General features: G+C 38.9%; 1 protein-coding gene across 1 annotated transcript; it reads left to right on the top strand.

Moving 5' to 3' along the window:
• The first annotated feature begins 10,046 nt into the window (after positions 1–10,046).
• On the top strand, positions 10,047–10,994 carry LOC122482489 (olfactory receptor 6M1-like). The gene has a single exon (XM_043578807.1). It carries the CDS (start codon positions 10,047–10,049, stop codon positions 10,992–10,994), a length of 948 nt encoding a protein of 315 aa, XP_043434742.1.
• Positions 10,995–19,861: the final 8,867 nt, after the last annotated feature.

The following is a 19,861-nucleotide window of genomic DNA, read 5'->3' as shown; positions in this document are numbered from 1 at the left end:
AGGAATGTCTGCTCTGATTATTTTCCAGGGCACTTGTGGCTATAAAATGAGATCATTAAGGGGCGCCTGGGTGGCTCAGTAGGTTAAGTGTCCGACTTTGGTTCAGGTCATGATCTCACGTTTCGAGAGTTTGAGCCCCACGTTGGGCTCTGTGCTGACTTCTTGGAGCCTGGAGCCTGCTTCGGATTCTGTGTCTCCCTCTCTCTCTGCGCCTCCCCCCACTCGCACTTTGTCTCTCTCTTTCTCTCAAAAATAAATAAACATAAAAAAGAAAAAACTTAAAATAAATTAATAAAATGAGATCATCTGTATGAAAGTAATATTGTCATCACACATAGATATTGGTAAGTAGAAAGTGAGGCATTTTCACCAGCCTGCCCCCACCGAGATGCTTCTCCTTTGATGATCTTGACTAGATTAAGAGGCAAGAGTTTTAATTCTGTTAGTCAATATGGACGAAAAAAGTTTAAAAGACTGGCAAATGCAAAGACTATCAAATGTTGCTCTAGGAAGAAGGTCTATCCTGCACACAAATTAGTATTGTGCCTGCTGTGGCACTGGCAGAGTCAGGCTACCTTTATCTTTATCTGATCCCATTAAGCATTTTATTTGAATTACTAACTTTTCCATGTTCTGACTCTAAGTTCACCAAGCACCTTTGTATCTGTTTTTGCCTTCCCATCTAGCTTGCCTAGTTGGAGAAAATACTCATGGCAAAGGTTGTCTAGCCATGAAATACTGTCTTTGTTCTTGTAAATTAATTACTATTATCTTTTTGATTAATGTGAATCTCATCTCAGATTCATTGTGATGATAAATAGAAATGTGCTGAATTTATCAACATAATATGACCCTACAAGGTATATATCTAGAAGGCAGCATCACCTTTTATTTTTATTTACTTATTTATTTGTTTGTTTATTTTAGAGAGAGCATGAGCACGGGGGGAGGAGGTGGGGGAGTGAGAGAGAGAGAAAGAAAGAGAGAACCTCAGGCAGGCTCCACGCTCAACGCAGAGCCCAATTCAGGGCTCGATCCTACCACCCTGGGATCATGACCTGAGATGAAATCAGGAGTTGGACACCATCCATCCAGGTGCCCTAGAATCTCTTAGTGTTATTATCATTTCTATAACTATGTGCATAGCTTAGTTCTTCAAACTTTTATATTCTGCTGGGTCTTCCCAGGTGACAAAGGACAACCGAACTCTATACCCAGCATATCCAGGAAGAGGTAGGAAGGAGAGGGTTATTAGGAAGCAAGATTACAAAGAGGGGAGTAACCATGGAATTCCGATCTTGTTGCCTGAGAGAATAAGAAAGCCTGATTTACATCAAAGGGGGATGAGGTGTTCAACAATGAACTATAATCTTAAGAAATAAAGCAGGATTCAGCCCAAAGAAGAGAGCCCCTAACTTCCAGAATGGATCTGGTATTCACAGATATTTCTTGATATTATTACAAACTGATGTGATACTTACAGATAAGTCATGTTTTTCTCCCATTGGACGTAAACAGTTTCACTGAACATCCATTTCATACAGGATCACTGTGCAACACAAAATACCAAACAATCCCCTGCCTTACGAAATTGAATAGCTGTTACCTCTTTACTAATTACAGCTTTACCTTACTCTGTCCCCATCCTTCTGAGAGCACTCAATCCAGAACAGGCTGCTGCTTCCTTAGACCCTCCCCAAAAGTTCCCAAAGAAAGCCTAAGTCCTATAATAAGTACACTTAGTGAGACATTTCACTCTCTCCACAGTTTGGGTTTTCCCTCACTGCAATGAATGATAAACCCAATTTCTTCAACTATAGATATACTCCCAGTAGACTTTGGGGTAAGGGCAATGATGCAGAGTGGGTCATAAGGCCCTGATGAAAAGCAGAACAATCCAGTTTCCAGGATATCTGAGAAACCCAAAAATAAGAAACAGTGGACAAAAACAGTAAGATGCAAAAAGGGACCAGGAAAAGGACCAAGAATGTACCTCAGGCACTTCATCACCCAATGAGTCTAACAGTCCCTGACGAGAAGAGATAGGTGATTAAATGAGACCAGAGTTAGATTTTGTTATGTCTTTGCATGCCTAAATAAAGGGTATACAAAGCTGGGTTTTGTTTACCCATAAAATTGGTTTTGTGCTGTCAGTTATCAATAATACCTATGTTATTAAATCCCTGGGTTAAAGAACTCCATTCAGGTGTTGTTCATGCGAAACATCCAAATATAAGTGAGCACAACCAGTATTCATTTATGGTTTTTGTGTCAGATGCCTATGAAGGCGTCAGGTACAGGAACACTTGCAACCCAGACAATATGCAAAACAAATGGCCCCATATACAACTGCAGACAGATCTGTCTGAGTCACACTTTGTAATCAGAAGAGCCATCTTTTCATTACATCTTCCCCAAACCCTATTTTGATTTTGATTTTTTTCCTTTGGAACAGCCCACTTTTTAAACCCTATTGTCTTTTGCTCATGGGTCCAGACCCTACACCCAAAGAGATCTGTTTGAATTCATTTATGAACCCAACTTACTAAATTGCTTTCATTCACTAGATCTCATACAATTTTGCGACAATTGGAAGGTACCGTTACCTAAACTTGCCAGTTATAAAATCAGTTACTACTTTTTGAATGTCTTTTTCATTCTGTTTTCTTTTCGCCATTATCATTGGTCTAAGAGGAAGCAGACTGACAACCACCCCCAAATCCCTTGGAGAACTGTTCTTTAAACACAAGTTTATAGCCTATAAACTAAAAGGCTAAGTTGAAATTATTTATATGTTAATAATGTTTTTTCTATTTATCCACACATTTTTGACATCCTGGTAAAGATTGGATTTAAGTAGCGGTAACTGATTTCAGCCAAGTATTTAAATTTCCAGGATTTGCTTTAAGAAGACCTACATTCTATTCAGCTTACACAGTGGAGGTCTGGAGGAGGCAAAATTATGTTCACATGAGAAGTGAAATGCTTTCACTGGTATACAAAGGAAAGTCTATATAAGGTAAATATGTAAGTATTTAGAAAAGGGATTTTCAACAATTCTGAATCTATTCATAGTTATTTTACACTTCAGAATCTCTTAAAGGCTATAAGGAAATGTCCCAAATAGTTAATGCTGATTAACTGATTGATATTTTAAATGACTTTTATTTTAATTGAAATACAGTTGACACACAATGTTACCTAGTTTCAAGTCTATACAAACACAATATATAATACATAAGCAAAATGTGTATTAAATGGCTTTATGTTAATGGTAAGGCTTCTGGTCAACTGTAGGCTATTAGTAGTTAACTTTTGGGGAAGTCAAAAGTTTTACATAAATTTTCAACTGTGTGGGAGGTCAGCACCCCCAACTCCCACATTGTTCAAGGATCAACTGTCCATTGTGACATCAAAACCATAAAATATCAGGGAGGAGGTAGGGAATAAAAGGGTAGAGTTTCTGTATGTGATCAAAGTTAAGATGTTATCAGCATCAAATAGTTGGATCTAACTATAAGACATTTTACATACACTTCATTGTAACCACCAAGCAAAAACCAACAGTGGATATCCAAAACACAAAGAGAAGGAAATCAAAGCATACCGCTATGGAAAACCATCAGTTCACAAAGTAAGACACCAAGGGAGGAAGAAAGGCATAAGGGAACCATAAAAAGCCAAAACAGAGAAGCCTGGGTGGCTCAGTCAGATGAGCGTCCTACTTCAGCTCAGGTCATGATATCATGGTTTGTGAGTTCGAGTCCCGTGTCGGGCTCTGTGCTAACAGAGCCTAGAGCCTGCTTCAGATTCTGTGTCTCCTCTCTCTCTGTCCCTCCCCGCCTGCAGTCTGTCTCTCACAAAAATAAATAAATGTTAAAAAATGTTTTTTAGAAAGCCGAAAACAACTAATAAGATGAAAAGGAAATGAAAATAAAATTGGAAAACACCATGGCAGTTTCTTATATAGTTAAACATATACTTACCATAAAACATAGCAATTCTACTCCTAGGAATGTTTCCAAGAAAAATGAAAATAAATATTCACATAAAAACATGGACCCACTGCTCAGAGGGGCTTGATTCAAAATGGACAAATACTGAAAACCACCCAAGTGTCCATCATCTGGTGACTAGGTAAACAAACTGTGATATATCTACACAATCTATATAATAGATAATCCTCCAGGAATACAAAAAAAGAAACTTGTGATACCAGAAACACATGGATTAATCTCAAAGCATCTGATTAAGTGAAGGAAAGAAACACAAAAGACTATACACAGTAAGACTGCATTTAGATAAAATTCTAGAAAATTCAAAATTACATTGGCAGGAAATGCGTTGGTAGTTATCAGGGGCAGAGGTGGGGAGGGGAACATTTTTGCTGCAAAAGGGGGGGCGCCTGGGTGGCGCAGTCGGTTAAGCGTCCGACTTCAGCCAGGTCACGATCTCGCGGTCCGTGAGTTCGAGCCCCGCGTCGGGCTCTGGGCTGATGGCTCAGAGCCTGGAGCCTGTTTCCGATTCTGTGTCTCCCTCTCTCTCTGCCCCTCCCCCGTTCATGCTCTGTCTCTCTCTGTCCCAAAAATAAATAAACGTTGAAAAAAAAAATTAAAAAAAAAAAAAAGGGTACAGGAGTGTTTCTAAGATAATGGAAATATTGTAAACCATCATAATGGCACTGGTGGTATCTTCTGGTGAAGATGTGCCAAACCTCAACCACTGTACCCTTAAACTGGTTATTATTTGTACATCACACATCAATTGAAATATGTACATAGACATAAAATCTACATAAATAATCTATGTTTGGAAAGCAACCGCAAGCTTTTTTGTCAATTTCAATTTATTTTTGTTGCATAATCTTTATTTTTTAAATATAATCTATTTTCATATTAGCTAACACACAGTGAGTAAAGTGTACTCTTGGCTGTTAGGGTAGATTCCAATGGTTCATCGCTCTTACAGCTTATTTTAATACACTACGATCATTTCAGAAAAAAAAATGTGTTTGAAGTTTTCCAAGTTTCTAGTTCCCTGAGGTTTTAAAGCAGCTGTATAAGTTTCTCTTTAAATAAATAAAATAAACAACCAAGAGATTCTCCCAGGAGACCTTAACTTTATAACTGATTCGTTACTTCAATTCTCATGTTCTGTGATTGCAGTAGTCATAATTAACCTTTTTTTATGCCATAATCCCAGGTGCCATTGTAAACCAAATCTCTGAAGGTGAACACAGAATCTCATTAACTATCAAAGTTCATATTCAATAGAGGCAGAGTAATGTTATTTTCTGCAGAGAGTAAATAAAGACAGTTACATTTACAGTCAAGTCACAATATCCCCAATGAATGAACAGGGGTGACCTAACAAAGGGTGACAGTTCAGAGAGATGTTCCAGTGAAAGCAAATATGAATTATCCTGACAATCAGGCCCATGAGGGTAGAATGAGTTGCCTCAAGAAACAGTGAGTTTAGCATCACTGGACGGTACCTTGGTGGAGACATTGCAGGATATTTGGGGGCCGGCTGACTCATCCGCCTGTGGAGTTCTCTTCTGCTCTAACGTCCTGTGTTTGAATAATTCCACGTTTCTGGGTGCATCCACAGAAGAAAGAGAAATTCACTAAATAGAGAGGAAATTACATTCCTGCAACTAAAACCAAACAAAGAGACAAAAACCCAACTGAAATTTGAGAAGCTTTTGGTCACTTTTGCCAGAAATCCAAAATAAAAGTCAGAGGACCTGCTCGTGATTCGGTTGTCTGGGACTCCCCCACTCATCGCCAAACCTCGCTCTTCTGCTCTTCTTGGCAAAAATGTGCTTCAGAATCCACATCACTTGAAACTCAGAGGAATACCTGAGATGGAGACTCACTGGACGTGTAACATGAAAGATTAAATGATAATATACCACTTGCATTCATCCTGGTGTAAGTCAAGATTTAAATTTTTCTGTGGAAATACAAAAAAGAACTGAAAAAAACTGATAGAAATTACTAAAAAGGACTGTTTTCCATTCAGAGGAAGATGGATGGAACACTTCAGCAAACAGCGAATAACCATTTGGTGTGGTTCTGAAAGGGCGGTTAAGTACCACGTGGGAAAACAGACTCAGGCTAAGACTGAGATTTACACAGAATCCAACACTGAAGCAATAACAGAATTTAAAGAAAAACGGATGGGATGCAGGAGGAAAAACATACCCAGATTTGAGTTTGTTAACATACTTGAATGGAGAAAATATCGACTGTGCCACAATCCGCGTGATGTAAGTATCCTGTAATATGCAATTATCCGTATTTATATGTTAAGCAGTTTGGGTCTCACTACGTTTGTTTACATGTATATTTGACGAATTAAAGTGTAATTACTGCTTTCCCAAAACTTCTACTGTCAGCAGACGTCAAGTATTAGAGCTCTACCCTAAGTCTGAAGATGAAAGTTTTTAATGTACTTCAGTTACAATTAAACTTTGTCACATTTTACTGACAGCAGCAAAGATCCCCAATTATCTCTCACCCCCATTCCCCACTACATCTTAGTTCTTTTCTGTTTCTGCTTCCCCATCCCCATGTTCTTAGCAAACATGTACTGAACGCCAAGTATATAAACATTACTGGGCTGGGCCCTACCTGAGGACCTGAACCTGGAGTGTCATCATCCTCACCTTAGAGAGAAAACAGTCAAGAAAGGGTACTTATGAGTCTCATTAAAGGCCACTCACTCAAGTGGCCACAAGAGAAAAAAGCAAACCACACAGGTTCTCCGACTGAAAATCTGCTATGATTTTTCCATTAGTCCACATTTATCTCACTAAATCCGGCATCTTGAAACATGCAAATATGCAATTCAATGCCATTTTTTAAGGATCCACAAATGGTAATGAAGAAAAAAATCTCCCCTCCCCCAATGAAAGCCTTAAGTTGGCAAACTTATAATTAAATTGTCAGACACAGATGGTCTAATCCACAACCATTTCCCCTTAGACATGAGGGGCTCTGGAGAGCACAGAGGTCATCTAGAGAAGACCAACTTGGCTTCTAGAGAAGCCAAGTTCTTTTCCACTATCATGAACTGAAGAGACTGCCCAAAGGAGAGCAATGCTACAGCTTTAGTTCATCTCAGAGAAGTTTATTTGACCCTTATTCAGCAGAACAGAAAGCTCTCCAGGCCCCTTTTTTCCAGTCCTATATGACCCAATGACAACCACAGCAAAGAGCAATTCTATTTGTGTCCAACCCTCCCAGATTCTTGTTATTAAAACCCGGCACAGTGTTTTTGAAGATCCCAAACTGTCTGACTCTTACAATACCAGACAGGAATCAAGCTCCCATCAGGCTCATCAACGACTACAGAGGCAAGAAGGAAAACGATGACAGTACAGATGTTGTGAAACAATTGGCTAGATGAATGGAAGGAACAATGGAGTAGATGACAGGCAGTTCGTGAGAATGCACATCAGTGTGTCTTAACACCCACTCATCTCTGGTGTTGTCAGTAAGGAGGGCGGGAAGGGGGAAATGAAAGGGAATTTCAAAGCACTTCTACTTGTACACGTACCATGCTCTATTCTGTCTTTGTATTAGACCTTAGTAACATTAACACATGTCCACCCAGATATGGTTATGCCTTCTTGTGCTGTAGAAATCAGTCTGGAAGTTTGTTACCTGGATGCAGCAGCAGTGGGGGGAGGGATCAATATTATCGTATTAGTGGTGGAAACACACCGGCTGGTACCAAGACCCTATTTCAATAGATCAGACCCTTTAAGGTCCTGTGATTACTTAAAAGCAGTTTGGTCTTGAAATAAATGAATGGTGAATACAAATAATGAGCAACTACAAGGACCAGAAAAGTCACAGCAAACTTTTCAAATGGAAATCCATCAAAAACAAAAGTCTTCAAGGAAAAATACTCCTACAGGAATGCAAGCCGGTGCAGCCATTCTGGAAAACAGTGTGAAGGTTCCTCAAAAAACTAAACATAGAACTACCTTACGACCCAGCAATTACACTACTAGGCATTTATCCACGGGATACAGGTGTGCTGTTGCAAAGGGACACATGCACCCCCATGTTTATAGCAGCACTATTAACAACAGCCAAAGTATGGAAAGAGCCCAAATGACCATTGATGGATGAATGGATAAAGAATATGTGGTATATATATGCAGTGGAGTATTACTCAGCAATGAAAAGAATGAAATCTTGCCATTTGCAACTACCTGGATGGAACTGGAGAGTATTATGCTAAGTGAAATTGGTCAGAGAAAGCCCAAAATCATATGACCTCACTCATATGAGGACTTTAAGAGACAAAACTGATGAACATAAGGGAAGGGAAACAAAAATAATATAAAAACAGGGAGGGGGACAAAACAGAAAAGACTCATAAATATGGAGAACAAACTGAGGGTTACAGGAAGGGTTGTGGGAGGAGGGGTGGGCTAAGTGGGGAAGGGGCACTAAGGAATCTACTCCTGAAATCACTGTTGCACTGTATGCTAACTAATTTGGATGTACATTTAAAAAAATAAAAAATAAAACAAGTTCAAAACAAAAAAGAAAAAAGAAAAAAAGAAAAAATACTCCTAGGAATTACATTTCAGAAAAAGAAAGTGACCTTCTTTCAAGACGAACTCAGTGGGTTCCACACCGAGAGACAACCTAGTTCAGGTTCATTATTGGCCATTTGAACCAATTTCATTTTAACATAAAACTAAAGGATTAGCAGGGCACCTGGGTGGTGCAGTCGGTTAAGCGTCCGACTTCAGCCAGGTCACGATCTCACGGTCCGTGAGTTCGAGCCCCACATCAGGCCCTGGGCTGATGGCTCAGAGCCTGGAGCCTGTTTCCGATTCTGTGTCTCCCTCTCTCTCTGCCCCTCCCCCGTTCATGCTCTGTCTCTCTCTGTCCCAAAAATAAATAAACGTTGAAAAAAAAAATTAAAAAAAAAAACACAAAACTAAAGGATTAGCTACAAGATAAATTCAGCTTCACTGAACTATACAGATGCGTAGTACATGTTCAGCACCCCTGAGCCGTATTCCAAGATGAGCATTTCCAACAACATCATCTGCGTTCACTTTCTTTCACTACTATTAACAAGCTGATTGTCCAAATTGCTGAAAACAATGTGAGGTATAAGAGACCGATTTAAGACAACCTGTAAGAATTCCCAGTCAAGGAATGGAAGGGAAAAGCTTTGGTATTCTTTTGGATCCTGCCATACACATGGCATTGCAGGGAACAGAAGAGAAACACACTGATCATTTTCCCAGTAGAGGTTTTTCGAATGTCTGAAATAGGTTATGCCAATGATGAACCATATATCATGCACCTACTTGCTCTGTAACGGTGTAGACATCAAAACCGTATACCGATATAAAAAATAAAAACAAAGAAAAACTATGTGGCCTTATGGAGATCAATTATTATCACATAGAACAACTTGGGGACAACCAGATATCACCTCGAGACCAATGCAATACCAATTACAAAAGTGAGGAGAGACAAATACAGGTTCCCTTTCATTTGACTCTCTTGGTCAGTTTCTTAGTTTCTGCTCTTTTATGTAGATGATACTTGAAGTGTTGAAATGACTTGGAGAAAAGTAACTCAACTTTTATTAACATTCCTTTTTACCATTTTGCAAATGGACTGATGAGGATTAAGGATTCTCTCTTCTCAGGCACAGAACTTAGCTAGGAAAACAGTAGATCAGGAAGAATGAAAGAGAGAAGGGAAGGAGCATGGGGTCCAAGAGATGACCATCATAAAGGCTAGAGCTTAATGAGACCATGGAGAAAATGTCATTCAACCAAAAACGTTAAATGTGAGAATACCAAGGTTAGAAGATGTCATGTAACTTATCCAAGGTTCTATATTAGAGTGAGTGGTAGGATGAAATCAATCTACGCTTCATTCAAAGCTTTTACTACTTTACATTTATCACTGATACTGAGGGTTGAAAACTCATTTAAGCTGATTTTCATTTCCATAATTTTTTTTCAGAGAAGCACTGCCCACTAAGTATTGCATGCCATGGATATGCAAAATCAGACCACAGTGACTGAATTCACCCTGACTGCCTTCCCTGTTATCTGGAAGCTTCAGATCTCCCTCTTTGTGGTCCTCTTGTTTATTTACATGTTAACTCTCACAGGAAATATTGTCATCATTTCCCTAATATGGGCTGATAATCGCCTCCAAACCCCAATGTACTTCTTCCTCAGTAATTTGTCATTTCTGGACATTTTATACACTACCTCAGTTACCCCAAAGCTATTAGCTTGTCTTCTAGAGGACAGGAAGACCATATCTTTTGCTGCCTGCATGATTCAAATATACTTTTTCTTTTTCTTGGGGACAGTGGAGTTTATCCTCCTAGCGGTGATGTCCTTTGACCGCTACGTGGCCATCTGTAACCCCCTGCGCTATACCATCATCATGAACAGCAACGTCTGTCTCCTACTGGTTCTGGGATGCTGGGTAGGAGCCTTCTTCTCAGTGCTGTGCCCAATTATTGTGGTGTCCAGACTGCCCTACTGTTATAAAGAAATCAGTCATTTTTTCTGTGACATTGCCCCTCTGCTACAGGCGGCCTGCATAGACACTCATTTCATTGAGATGATCAACTTCCTCTTATCTTCCCTCGTCCTCCTGACCTCACTGGTACTCACCATTGTGTCTTACACCTATATCATTTCTACCATTTTGCGCATCCCCTCAGCCCAAGGACGTCAGAAGGCATTTTCCACCTGTGCTTCTCACATCACGGTCGTCTCCATTGCCTATGGGAGCAACATCTTCATGTATGTGAGGCCCAGCCAGAGCCGTTCGCTGGATTTTGACAAAGTGACTGCTGTCATGACTGTAATGGTGACCCCTCTTCTGAACCCTTTCATTTACAGTCTGAGAAATGAAAAGGTAAAAGAAGTTTTGAGAGAAGCAATCAACAAAATTATATCCTTATTACACAAGAGAACCTGAACGTTTGTTTGTTAAGAATGGCTTTTTTTTCAACTCTTGGACTCTATGTGGAGAAAAGCATGCTCGAAGACCATAAAATCACAGATTTGTGGGAAGATATAAAAAGGCTTCATGTCACATCAGATACAAAGTATTGTAGTCAAGGTGCAGAGCAGACAATTCAACCATAGAGAAAATAATATGTTTGAGCCCTTTTTGGGGCAATTCATGCACAGGATAACATAAATTAATGACAAATACTTATGTCAAAAATCTGAAATTTAAGCCTGGCTCTATTATTTTTTTATCCCGTGAAACTTAGCCTATCTGAACCTTAGTTTACTCATCAGTAAAGTAGGAAATAGTTTATGCCTTTCCTGTCTCTTTTTTTTTTTTTTTTTACTTTTTACTATAGGCTTAACCAAGATAGCCTAAGAAAACCAAACACAGGGGCGCCTGGATGGCTCAGTCGGTTGAGCGTCTGACTTCAGCTCAGGTCACGATCTCATGGTTCGTGAGTTCGAGCCCTGAGTCAGGCTCTGGGCTGATGGCTCAGAGCCTGGAGCCTGCTTCCGATCCTGTGTCTCCCTGTCTCTCTGCCCCTCCCCCATTCATGCTCTGTCTCTCTCTGTCTCAAAAATAAATAAACATTAAAAAAAATTTTTTTAAAAAAGAAAACCAGGGGCGCCTGGGTGGCGCAGTCGGTTAAGCGTCCGAATTCAGCCAGGTCACGATCTCGTGGTCCGGAGTTCGAGCCCCGCGTCAGGCTCTGGGCTGATGGCTCGGAGCCTGGAGCCTGTTTCCAATTCTGTGTCTCCCTCTCTCTCTGCGCCTCCCCCATTCATGCTCTGTCTCTCTCTGTCCCAAAAATAAATAAACATTGAAAAAAAAATTAAAAAAAAAAAAAGAAAACCAAACACAGGTAAATATAAAATAATGCTCCCTCTCAGTATTTAAGATGATTAAAGATGATTGGCTTCATTCTTGACAGCTAAATACTGTAGAAAAATATAGTAGGAGTAGTAATACAAAAATAAGGAAGAGCTGTAACATATCCCAGGGTTTCTATACCGTGCCTAAATAGGAACTTATGTATCGATATACATGGAATTTATAAGAATATATATTATAACTCCTCTCAGTTCAAAATCCAAATTCCTGGAAAGAGGATGCAATTGGCCCAATCGAAGTGAGATGTCCTCCCCTGATTCGGTTCTTTGTAAGAGGAAAGATTGGCGAAGAGTTACATTGCCTTCTGTCCTTACCATCACTGAACAGGTGCTATGGGACAAGTACAATGAAAGACAGTGTAAATATAGGAATAAGACAATAAGCATCTGTGAGATCAAAATAGGTTATGACTAGAGTGGTCATTAACCTTCTAGCTGCATGAACAATGACTGACACCTTAAGAACTGACGTGACTCTATCTTGGGAAAACAGGCAGAGAAAGTGCTGCCTTAAGGATGATTCAGAATGTCATAAAGGAACACCATCCATCCTAAGAGATTGCAACAAGCAAATGTCTAAAGATCAGAAGAAACTAGAACAATATCACCAGGAATGAAGCACTCATATAACGATCTGCTATGCACTCATTACCAGACACTAAATGAGATGGGATTTAGAAAGTTACTATATTAGCTTCCTAATGCTGCCATAACAAAGTTAGCAGCTTAAAATAACACAGATTTATCATCTGACTGTTCGGTGGGTCACAAGTTCAATACAAGCCTCCCCAGCCCAAATTCAGAAGGCTGCATTCCTTTCCAGGGGCTCTAGGGGAAAATCCATTCCCTATCCATCTGACTCATTGACAGAATTCCCTTCCTTGAAGCTGTGGGACCAAGGTCCTGTTTTCTTGCTGGCTATCACCCAAGGGCCGTTCCCAGTTTCTAGAAGATGCTTCAGTTCTTGACTCATGGCCCCCCTTCCTCTACCTTCAAAGCCAACAATAGCAGGACATGTACCTCTCAAGTCTCAAATCTCTCCTTCTTCCATCTCCCCTATGACTTGGCTGACAAAGTTCTCCACTTTTAAGGACTCATTGGGTAGGAGTGGGCCCACCCTAATATCCAGAATAATATCACCAACTCAAGGTCCTTTTCCTGCATTACATTTACAAAATCCTTTCTGCCAAGTAAAGTAACATATTCACAGATTCTGGGAATTAGGACATGAATATCTTTATGTGTCATTATTCTGCTTGCCAGCATTATGTTGCTAGTGGTCATGATCCAAGAAAGGAAAAATAAAGAACAGAGCACAGTAGGATTTTTTAAAGCCAATATTAAATCCTAAACTCTCTCATTGTCATCACTTAAAACCAGAAGTATTTATAAACCCCAGATAATGACAGACTAGAAAAAAATCAGCAAAATATCTGGGAAATGCATATTTTAAATTAACCATGTTTGTTTTTCTTTAAATTATTGTTAGGCAGAGATGATATAGTGTCCCTTTGTGCTGTTTTCCTGGTTTTCATGAGTTCCCATGTTACTCAATACCCCTATTCTAGTATCATTAATACAGAAAAGAAAAACTGGAGTGCATAAGGGAAATGAAGCATAAGTTTGGTCCCCACCTGGGGCTGGCCCCAGGTTGGCCAGGCTTGCAACTGCAAATATAAAAAGACTTCATAAACTCTGAAAAATAACACAAATATACTGTTTTACTTTGATGTTGATTATTATTCTTATGATCAACACTTCTTTAATGTTTATTTATTTTGAGAGAGAGAGAGAGCATCCGTGGGGAGGGGGGGGACAGAGAAAGAGGGAGAGAGAGAATCCCAAGCAGACTCACCACTGTCAGCACAGAGACTGATACAGGGTCCAGTCCCACAAACCGTGAGATCATGACCTGAGCCAAAACCAGAGTTGGACACTTAACCAACTAAGCCACCCAAGCACCCCATGATCAATGTTGTTATAAGAGAGGATAATAATAGCAGTTTCTACATTGATTCTAATAAGTTAAGTTAGTACAAAGATGACTGAGAAGTAGTCTAGTTTAAAACTTAGTGATAGTTTAAGAGTTTGGATTGACAGTCAATGTCAGTTTGAGATAATTGTTTCTTGTCGGGTAACAATGTTTTCTTTTACTGTCTAATATTAGTTGAATTTATGGTTGTTTGGGTTAGTTTTGGCTCAAGATCTGTCCCAAATTTTGGGACACCTGTAAAGTCCCTTACTTTTCCCATATTCAACCATGACAAGGCATTTTACCTTTTTCAATATGAGAGAAGGAAGAGGAATAGACCAAAAGAGCCAGTAGAAAATTCAAAGCACATCCACTTGCTGGATAAGCTAGATAACTTCCTCCAACTATGGATGAAGGGCATCCCAACCAAGGAAACACTGTCAAATGTAATGAGTTTAATGAATTCATTGATCCTTCCACTTGCCAGGTAATTCTCACGTGCTCCTTCCTCCTGACTCAGTTGTAATACAATATTCAGCAACAACAACTGTGAACATACACCTCAATCACATCACAAGAATGCGATAAAACATACCAAATTATTGTCATCGGTAGTCAAGAGTTTAGATAAACTACTCCGTTTGGCACCCATTTGGCCAACCATTTGGCCAACCAGCATCCATTTGGCCAACCCATTTGGCCAAGCAGCCTGCTGTGACTTTAAACTGACACTAGTCCCCTCATGTAAGCACACGTCCTCGATAGCAGTCTGCAGAGTCACAGACATAGGTCACTTTCTGACCCGACCTCCCCCACGGTTCTTGTGCTCAACCGTCTTCCCCATCCACCAGCACCTTCCCTTTATGCGCCCCTTCAATAAGGCCCCAGTGTAACTTACCAAAACTCACTCTTCTGGTTACAATTGACCAATGTGGCTTTAGCCCGGGAACCCCAAAGCCCTCCAGGTTCTAATGAAGGCATATGCCCCGGGTGATTCCTCTCTGTCTGCATTCTGCCTCCAAGAGAAGCCCCCCCAAGGTATGTCAGGTGCCTCCTCCAAGACCTGTGAGTAATAAACTCTATCATAACTCCTCTTGTGGTCTGTTCGACCGCAGCTCACCCTCGGCAGGCACCCTCTTCTCCACTTAAGAAATGTTAACTTGACAAATTAATAACAGGGGGGTACAACCACAGACGAGTGTTTGCTTCATTCTTGAAATATACTAAAATGTGTGTGTGTGTGTGTGTGTGTACACACGTGGTACATTTCAGAGTTGTGTATTTTGTCTGATATCTTTAAAAACTCTTTATTATTTATAAAAAACAATTGTTTATTGTTTATAAAAAACAATTATTTATCATCTAGAATTGCTGGCTTATCCCAAGGATGTTCTTTAACATTAACAAGGGATTCATTCAGTAACACACTTTCTTTTTTTAATGTTTTATTTATTTATTTATTTATTTATTATTTATTTTTGAGAAAGACAGAGAGACAGAGAGAGTGAGCGTAAGTGGGAGAGGGGCAGAGAGAGGGAAACACAGAATCTGAAGCAGGCTCCAGGCTCCGAGCTGTCACCACAGAGCCCCACACAGGTCTCAAACTCATGAACCATGAGATCATGACCTGAGCCAAAGTCAGACTCTTAACCTACTGAGCCACCCTCGGGCCCCAAGATGCTTTCTGATTTTCAGCATTTGGCACTAAATAAGGCTCCTCTTTTTAAAATATGATAATGTCAAAAATAATAATGTGTAAGTTCTTTCTGGTTACAAAATTTATAGTAATGAGTAGTTTTTTAAATCTTACCTTCTTTTAGGTTTTTTAGCCATTCTGAGCACAGACCTTGAAAAGAAACGACCATCATATAACCATGTAATTATTGGGTTTTTTTTGTTTATTTTCTTTAATGTTCATTTATTTAGTTTTGAGAGAGAGAGAGAGAGAGAGACCAAAAGCAGAGGAGATGCAGAGAGAGAGGGAGACACAGAATCTGAAGCAGGCTCCAAGCTCTGAGCTGTCAGCACAGAGCCTGACGTGGGGCCCAAACCCACAGACCATGAGATCATGACCTGAGCTTAAGTCGGACGCTTAACCAACTGAGCCACCCAGGCTCCCCAACCATCAATTATTGTAAAAAAGAGGAACTTGAAATAACACGGTAAATAAGAGAACACTATATATGACCAGTAGATAAAATATCAAGTTATTCTATTGCTATTAATAATTATATAGTCTCTTCATGTGCTGAAATGCATGCATACGCCCTCCTGACGTAGAACTGAACTCAGAGTCATCACCTAACTTTAGGAGAGTATATAAAAAGTGCAGTGTATCATTTCACTTGTGTAGGCAAACACGTCTCATCCCATGTAGGCCACAGAGAATACGACTGATTTGGGCAAGGCTATATTCTGCATGAATCCTGGAAATTAGTTTCCCCTCATTAGTACTTACACTTACTACGTTCATCCCATTAAATCCAAGAAAGAGGTTATTCTGCTATGGTTATAGCAATGAATTAAGAGGTGGAAATGAAATGATAAAAAACAAGAAACAGCTTGGTGGAAAAAGTTGTCTGGGATTGCTAGACCCTGGCATACAGTATACCCTCACTGCCCCCTTTTCTTGAGTAGGTAATACAAGCTATAGCAACTTGTCCCTGTATTCTCTTGTCATGCAGGGGCAAACTGCGAATCAATGATAAAAGGTGACGAAACAAAATCTCCTAGCCTTGAAGTAAATAATGTTAAATCATCTTTTTATTTAAAATGGTATTTCAGGGCACCTGGGTGGATCAGTGGGTTGAGCGTCTGACTTCAGCTCAGGTCATGGTCTCATGGCTTGTGGGTTCAAGCCCTGCGTCGGGCTCTATGCTGACAGCTCAGAGCCCGCAGCCTGCCTCGGATTCCGTGTCTTCCTCTCTCTCTCTGCCCCTCCCCTGCTCATGTTCTGTCTAAATTTGTCTCTCAAAGATAAATAAACTTAAAAGAAATTTTTTACTGATATTTCAAAGGGAAGTATGAAATATTTTAAATTGAGTAACAATGAAAATATAACACAGCTAATTACTGCCTGTGGGATAATTTCCACATTTAAATTCATTTATCAACAATTTTTTATAAACTTTAAAATAAAACAACTGAACATTAAACTCAACAGAATAGGAAAAGAGGGATAGAACGAATAAACAACAACAAAAAAGTGGAAATTATAAAGATAATTTCAGATATAAATGAAATAGGACTATATACAAATGACAACAACAACAACAAAAACCCACAAACCAAAACCCAGTTCTGAGAAAAGCTTTCTAACATAAGTACACCCCTGTCAAGATTTATCAGTGGTAGAGAGAAAGTAAAGAGAGAAAAGATAAAAAAAATAAATGAAATATAGAATAAAAAGTAGAAAATACAGATACAAGCATGGAATAAATTTTAAAATCCAGATGAGTTTTAAATAAAGATATTAAAACCTGAGATTCAATACACGAATTCCCAAAAGAATACAAAATGTCAAAAGGTGTACTGAGAGAAATAGAAAACATAAACAGGCAAATTAGCGTTTATGTATATTAAAATAATCATTTAAAACTCCCAGCAAATGAGGAGCAGAAAACCATATAGATGACTTCTGACAAATTTGGGTAAGCAAATAATTCCTATCTTATAGAAAATATTCCAGATAATAGAATTTTAAAACATCTATTGACAAAATCAGGGCACCTGGGAGGCTCAGTCAGTTAAGCTTCTGATTTCAGTTCAGCTCATGATCTCCTGGTTTACGAGTTTGAGCCTGCATCAGGTCTGTACTGACAGCTCAGAGCCTGGAGCCTGCTTCAGATTCTGTGTGTCTCTCTCTGCCCCTCCCCTGCTCATGTTCTCTCTCTCTCTCTCTCTCTCTCTCTCCCTCTCTCTCAAAAATAAATAAAAACATTAAAAAATAAATAAGTAAAATAAAACTGACAAAATCATCAAAAAGAAAGAATAAAGTTGAGGGCATTTACAACTGATTTCAAGATTTCCAGATTTTTTATAAATACGGAGTACATGGGATCAGCATAAGGATAAGTTAAAATCAGTGAACAAAACAGAAAATTGAGAGATAAACCCACAGATATTCTTGCAAAGATGACAAGCCTAATCAAAAATCCAAGCTTTTCCAAGAAATGGTGCTGTAACAACCAAATATTCATATAAAAAAATCACAATTGCATCCGTCCATACATAAACTAAGCTAAAACCACAAAGTTCGTAGGAGAAGACACAGGGAAAAAAAAACCTGTGACCTTGGAGTAACAAACTTCTTAGAAAAGGAAAAAAAGAAAAAAAAAATCAATGCTAACCTTCAAAAAACAATTTATAGAATAGATTCCATCAACATTAAAATTTCCTTCTAGTCCAAATACAAAGTTAAGTAAATGAATCAGTAAGATAAAGACTTAGAAAAATATCTGCGATACACACATTTAACAAAAAATACGTATCTTGATTATATGGAAAACTCCTACAAATCAACAATAAAAACACAATTTTTAAAACCAATCTCGTTTTCAGTACAAAGAACTCCTACAAATCAACAATAAAAAAGTTTTTTAAATGCACAATAAACTTGAACAGGAACTGTAGAGAAGACTTATTTTTGACCACTACTAACATGAAAAGAATCTCAGCATTATTGGGCATCAAGAAAATGCATATTAACATCATATGGAGACATTTTACATCTACTAAATTAGCTAAAACTTTTTTTTTTTTTGAAGCAGGCAACATTAAGTGCTGGCAACGAGAATCTGAAATATAAAATTCTGGCATGAGTGTAAAATAGTACAATCACTTTTGGAAATTCAGCATTTTTTGGGTAAAGTTAAACATACCTCTCTACCCTATGAGCTGACAATACTATATCTAGTACTGTATCCAATTTAACCAAGAGAAATGAAAACATAGGTCTATAGGGGCGCCTGGATGGCGCAGTCGGTTAAGCATCCGACTTCAACCAGGTCACGATCTCGCGGTCCGTGAGTTCAAGCCCCGCGTCAGGCTCTGGGCTGATGGCTCGGAGCCTGGAGCCTGTTTCCGATTCTGTCTCCCTCTCTCTCTGCCCCTCCCCCGTTCATGCTCTGCCCCTCTCTGTCCCAAAAATAAATAAACGTTGAAAAAAAAATTTTTTTTTAAAATAATAAATAAAAAATAAAAAACCATAGGTCTATAAAAAAAATACTTAAGTGTGAAAAACATATTTATTCATAATAGCTCAACACTAAACATAACCCAAATGTCTATCCACAGGATACTGAATAGACAGATGTGGTATGTTTTGGCAATGGAATATTATTCAACATTAATATGGAGGAAGCTACTGAGGCATACAATAACCTGCATGAATTTTGAAAAATATTATGTTGAACAAAATCACCCAAATGCAAAAGAACCATATGATTACATTTTGTGAAGTCCACAAACAGGCAATTCTGACCTATGCTAATAGAAATCAGAAAATTATTGCAGGCAATGAAAGGTATACAATGACTGGGAAGGATGTGAAGGAACTTTCTAGGACAAATAAAATGTTCTATATCTTCTTTGAACGGGTAGGTGGTTTATGGTCATATACCATCATCAAAGCTTTCAAACTAAATTTTTTTTTAATTTTTTTTAATTTATTTATTTTTGAAGGAGAGAAAGACAGAGCATGAGTAGGGGAAGACCAGAGAGAGAAGAAGACACAGAATTCAAAGCAGGCTCCAGGCTCCGAACTATCAGCATAGAGCCCTATGCAGGGCTCGAACTCATGAACTGTGAGATCATGACCTGAGCCGAAGTTGGCCGCTTAACCGACTGAGCCACCCAGGTGCCCCTCAAACTAAATTTTAAAGTATGGTGCCTTTTATGTATAAATTAAACCTCAATAAAAAATTTTCTTATATCCCCACATAAGGAAAATTCCAGGCTCAGATAAA

Source organism: Prionailurus bengalensis, chromosome D1 (assembly GCF_016509475.1).
Source record: "Prionailurus bengalensis isolate Pbe53 chromosome D1, Fcat_Pben_1.1_paternal_pri, whole genome shotgun sequence".
NCBI classification, from domain to species: domain Eukaryota; kingdom Metazoa; phylum Chordata; class Mammalia; order Carnivora; family Felidae; genus Prionailurus; species Prionailurus bengalensis.
The sequence above is the reverse complement of the archived record's forward strand: the minus strand, read 5'-3'. Positions and strand labels throughout refer to the sequence as shown.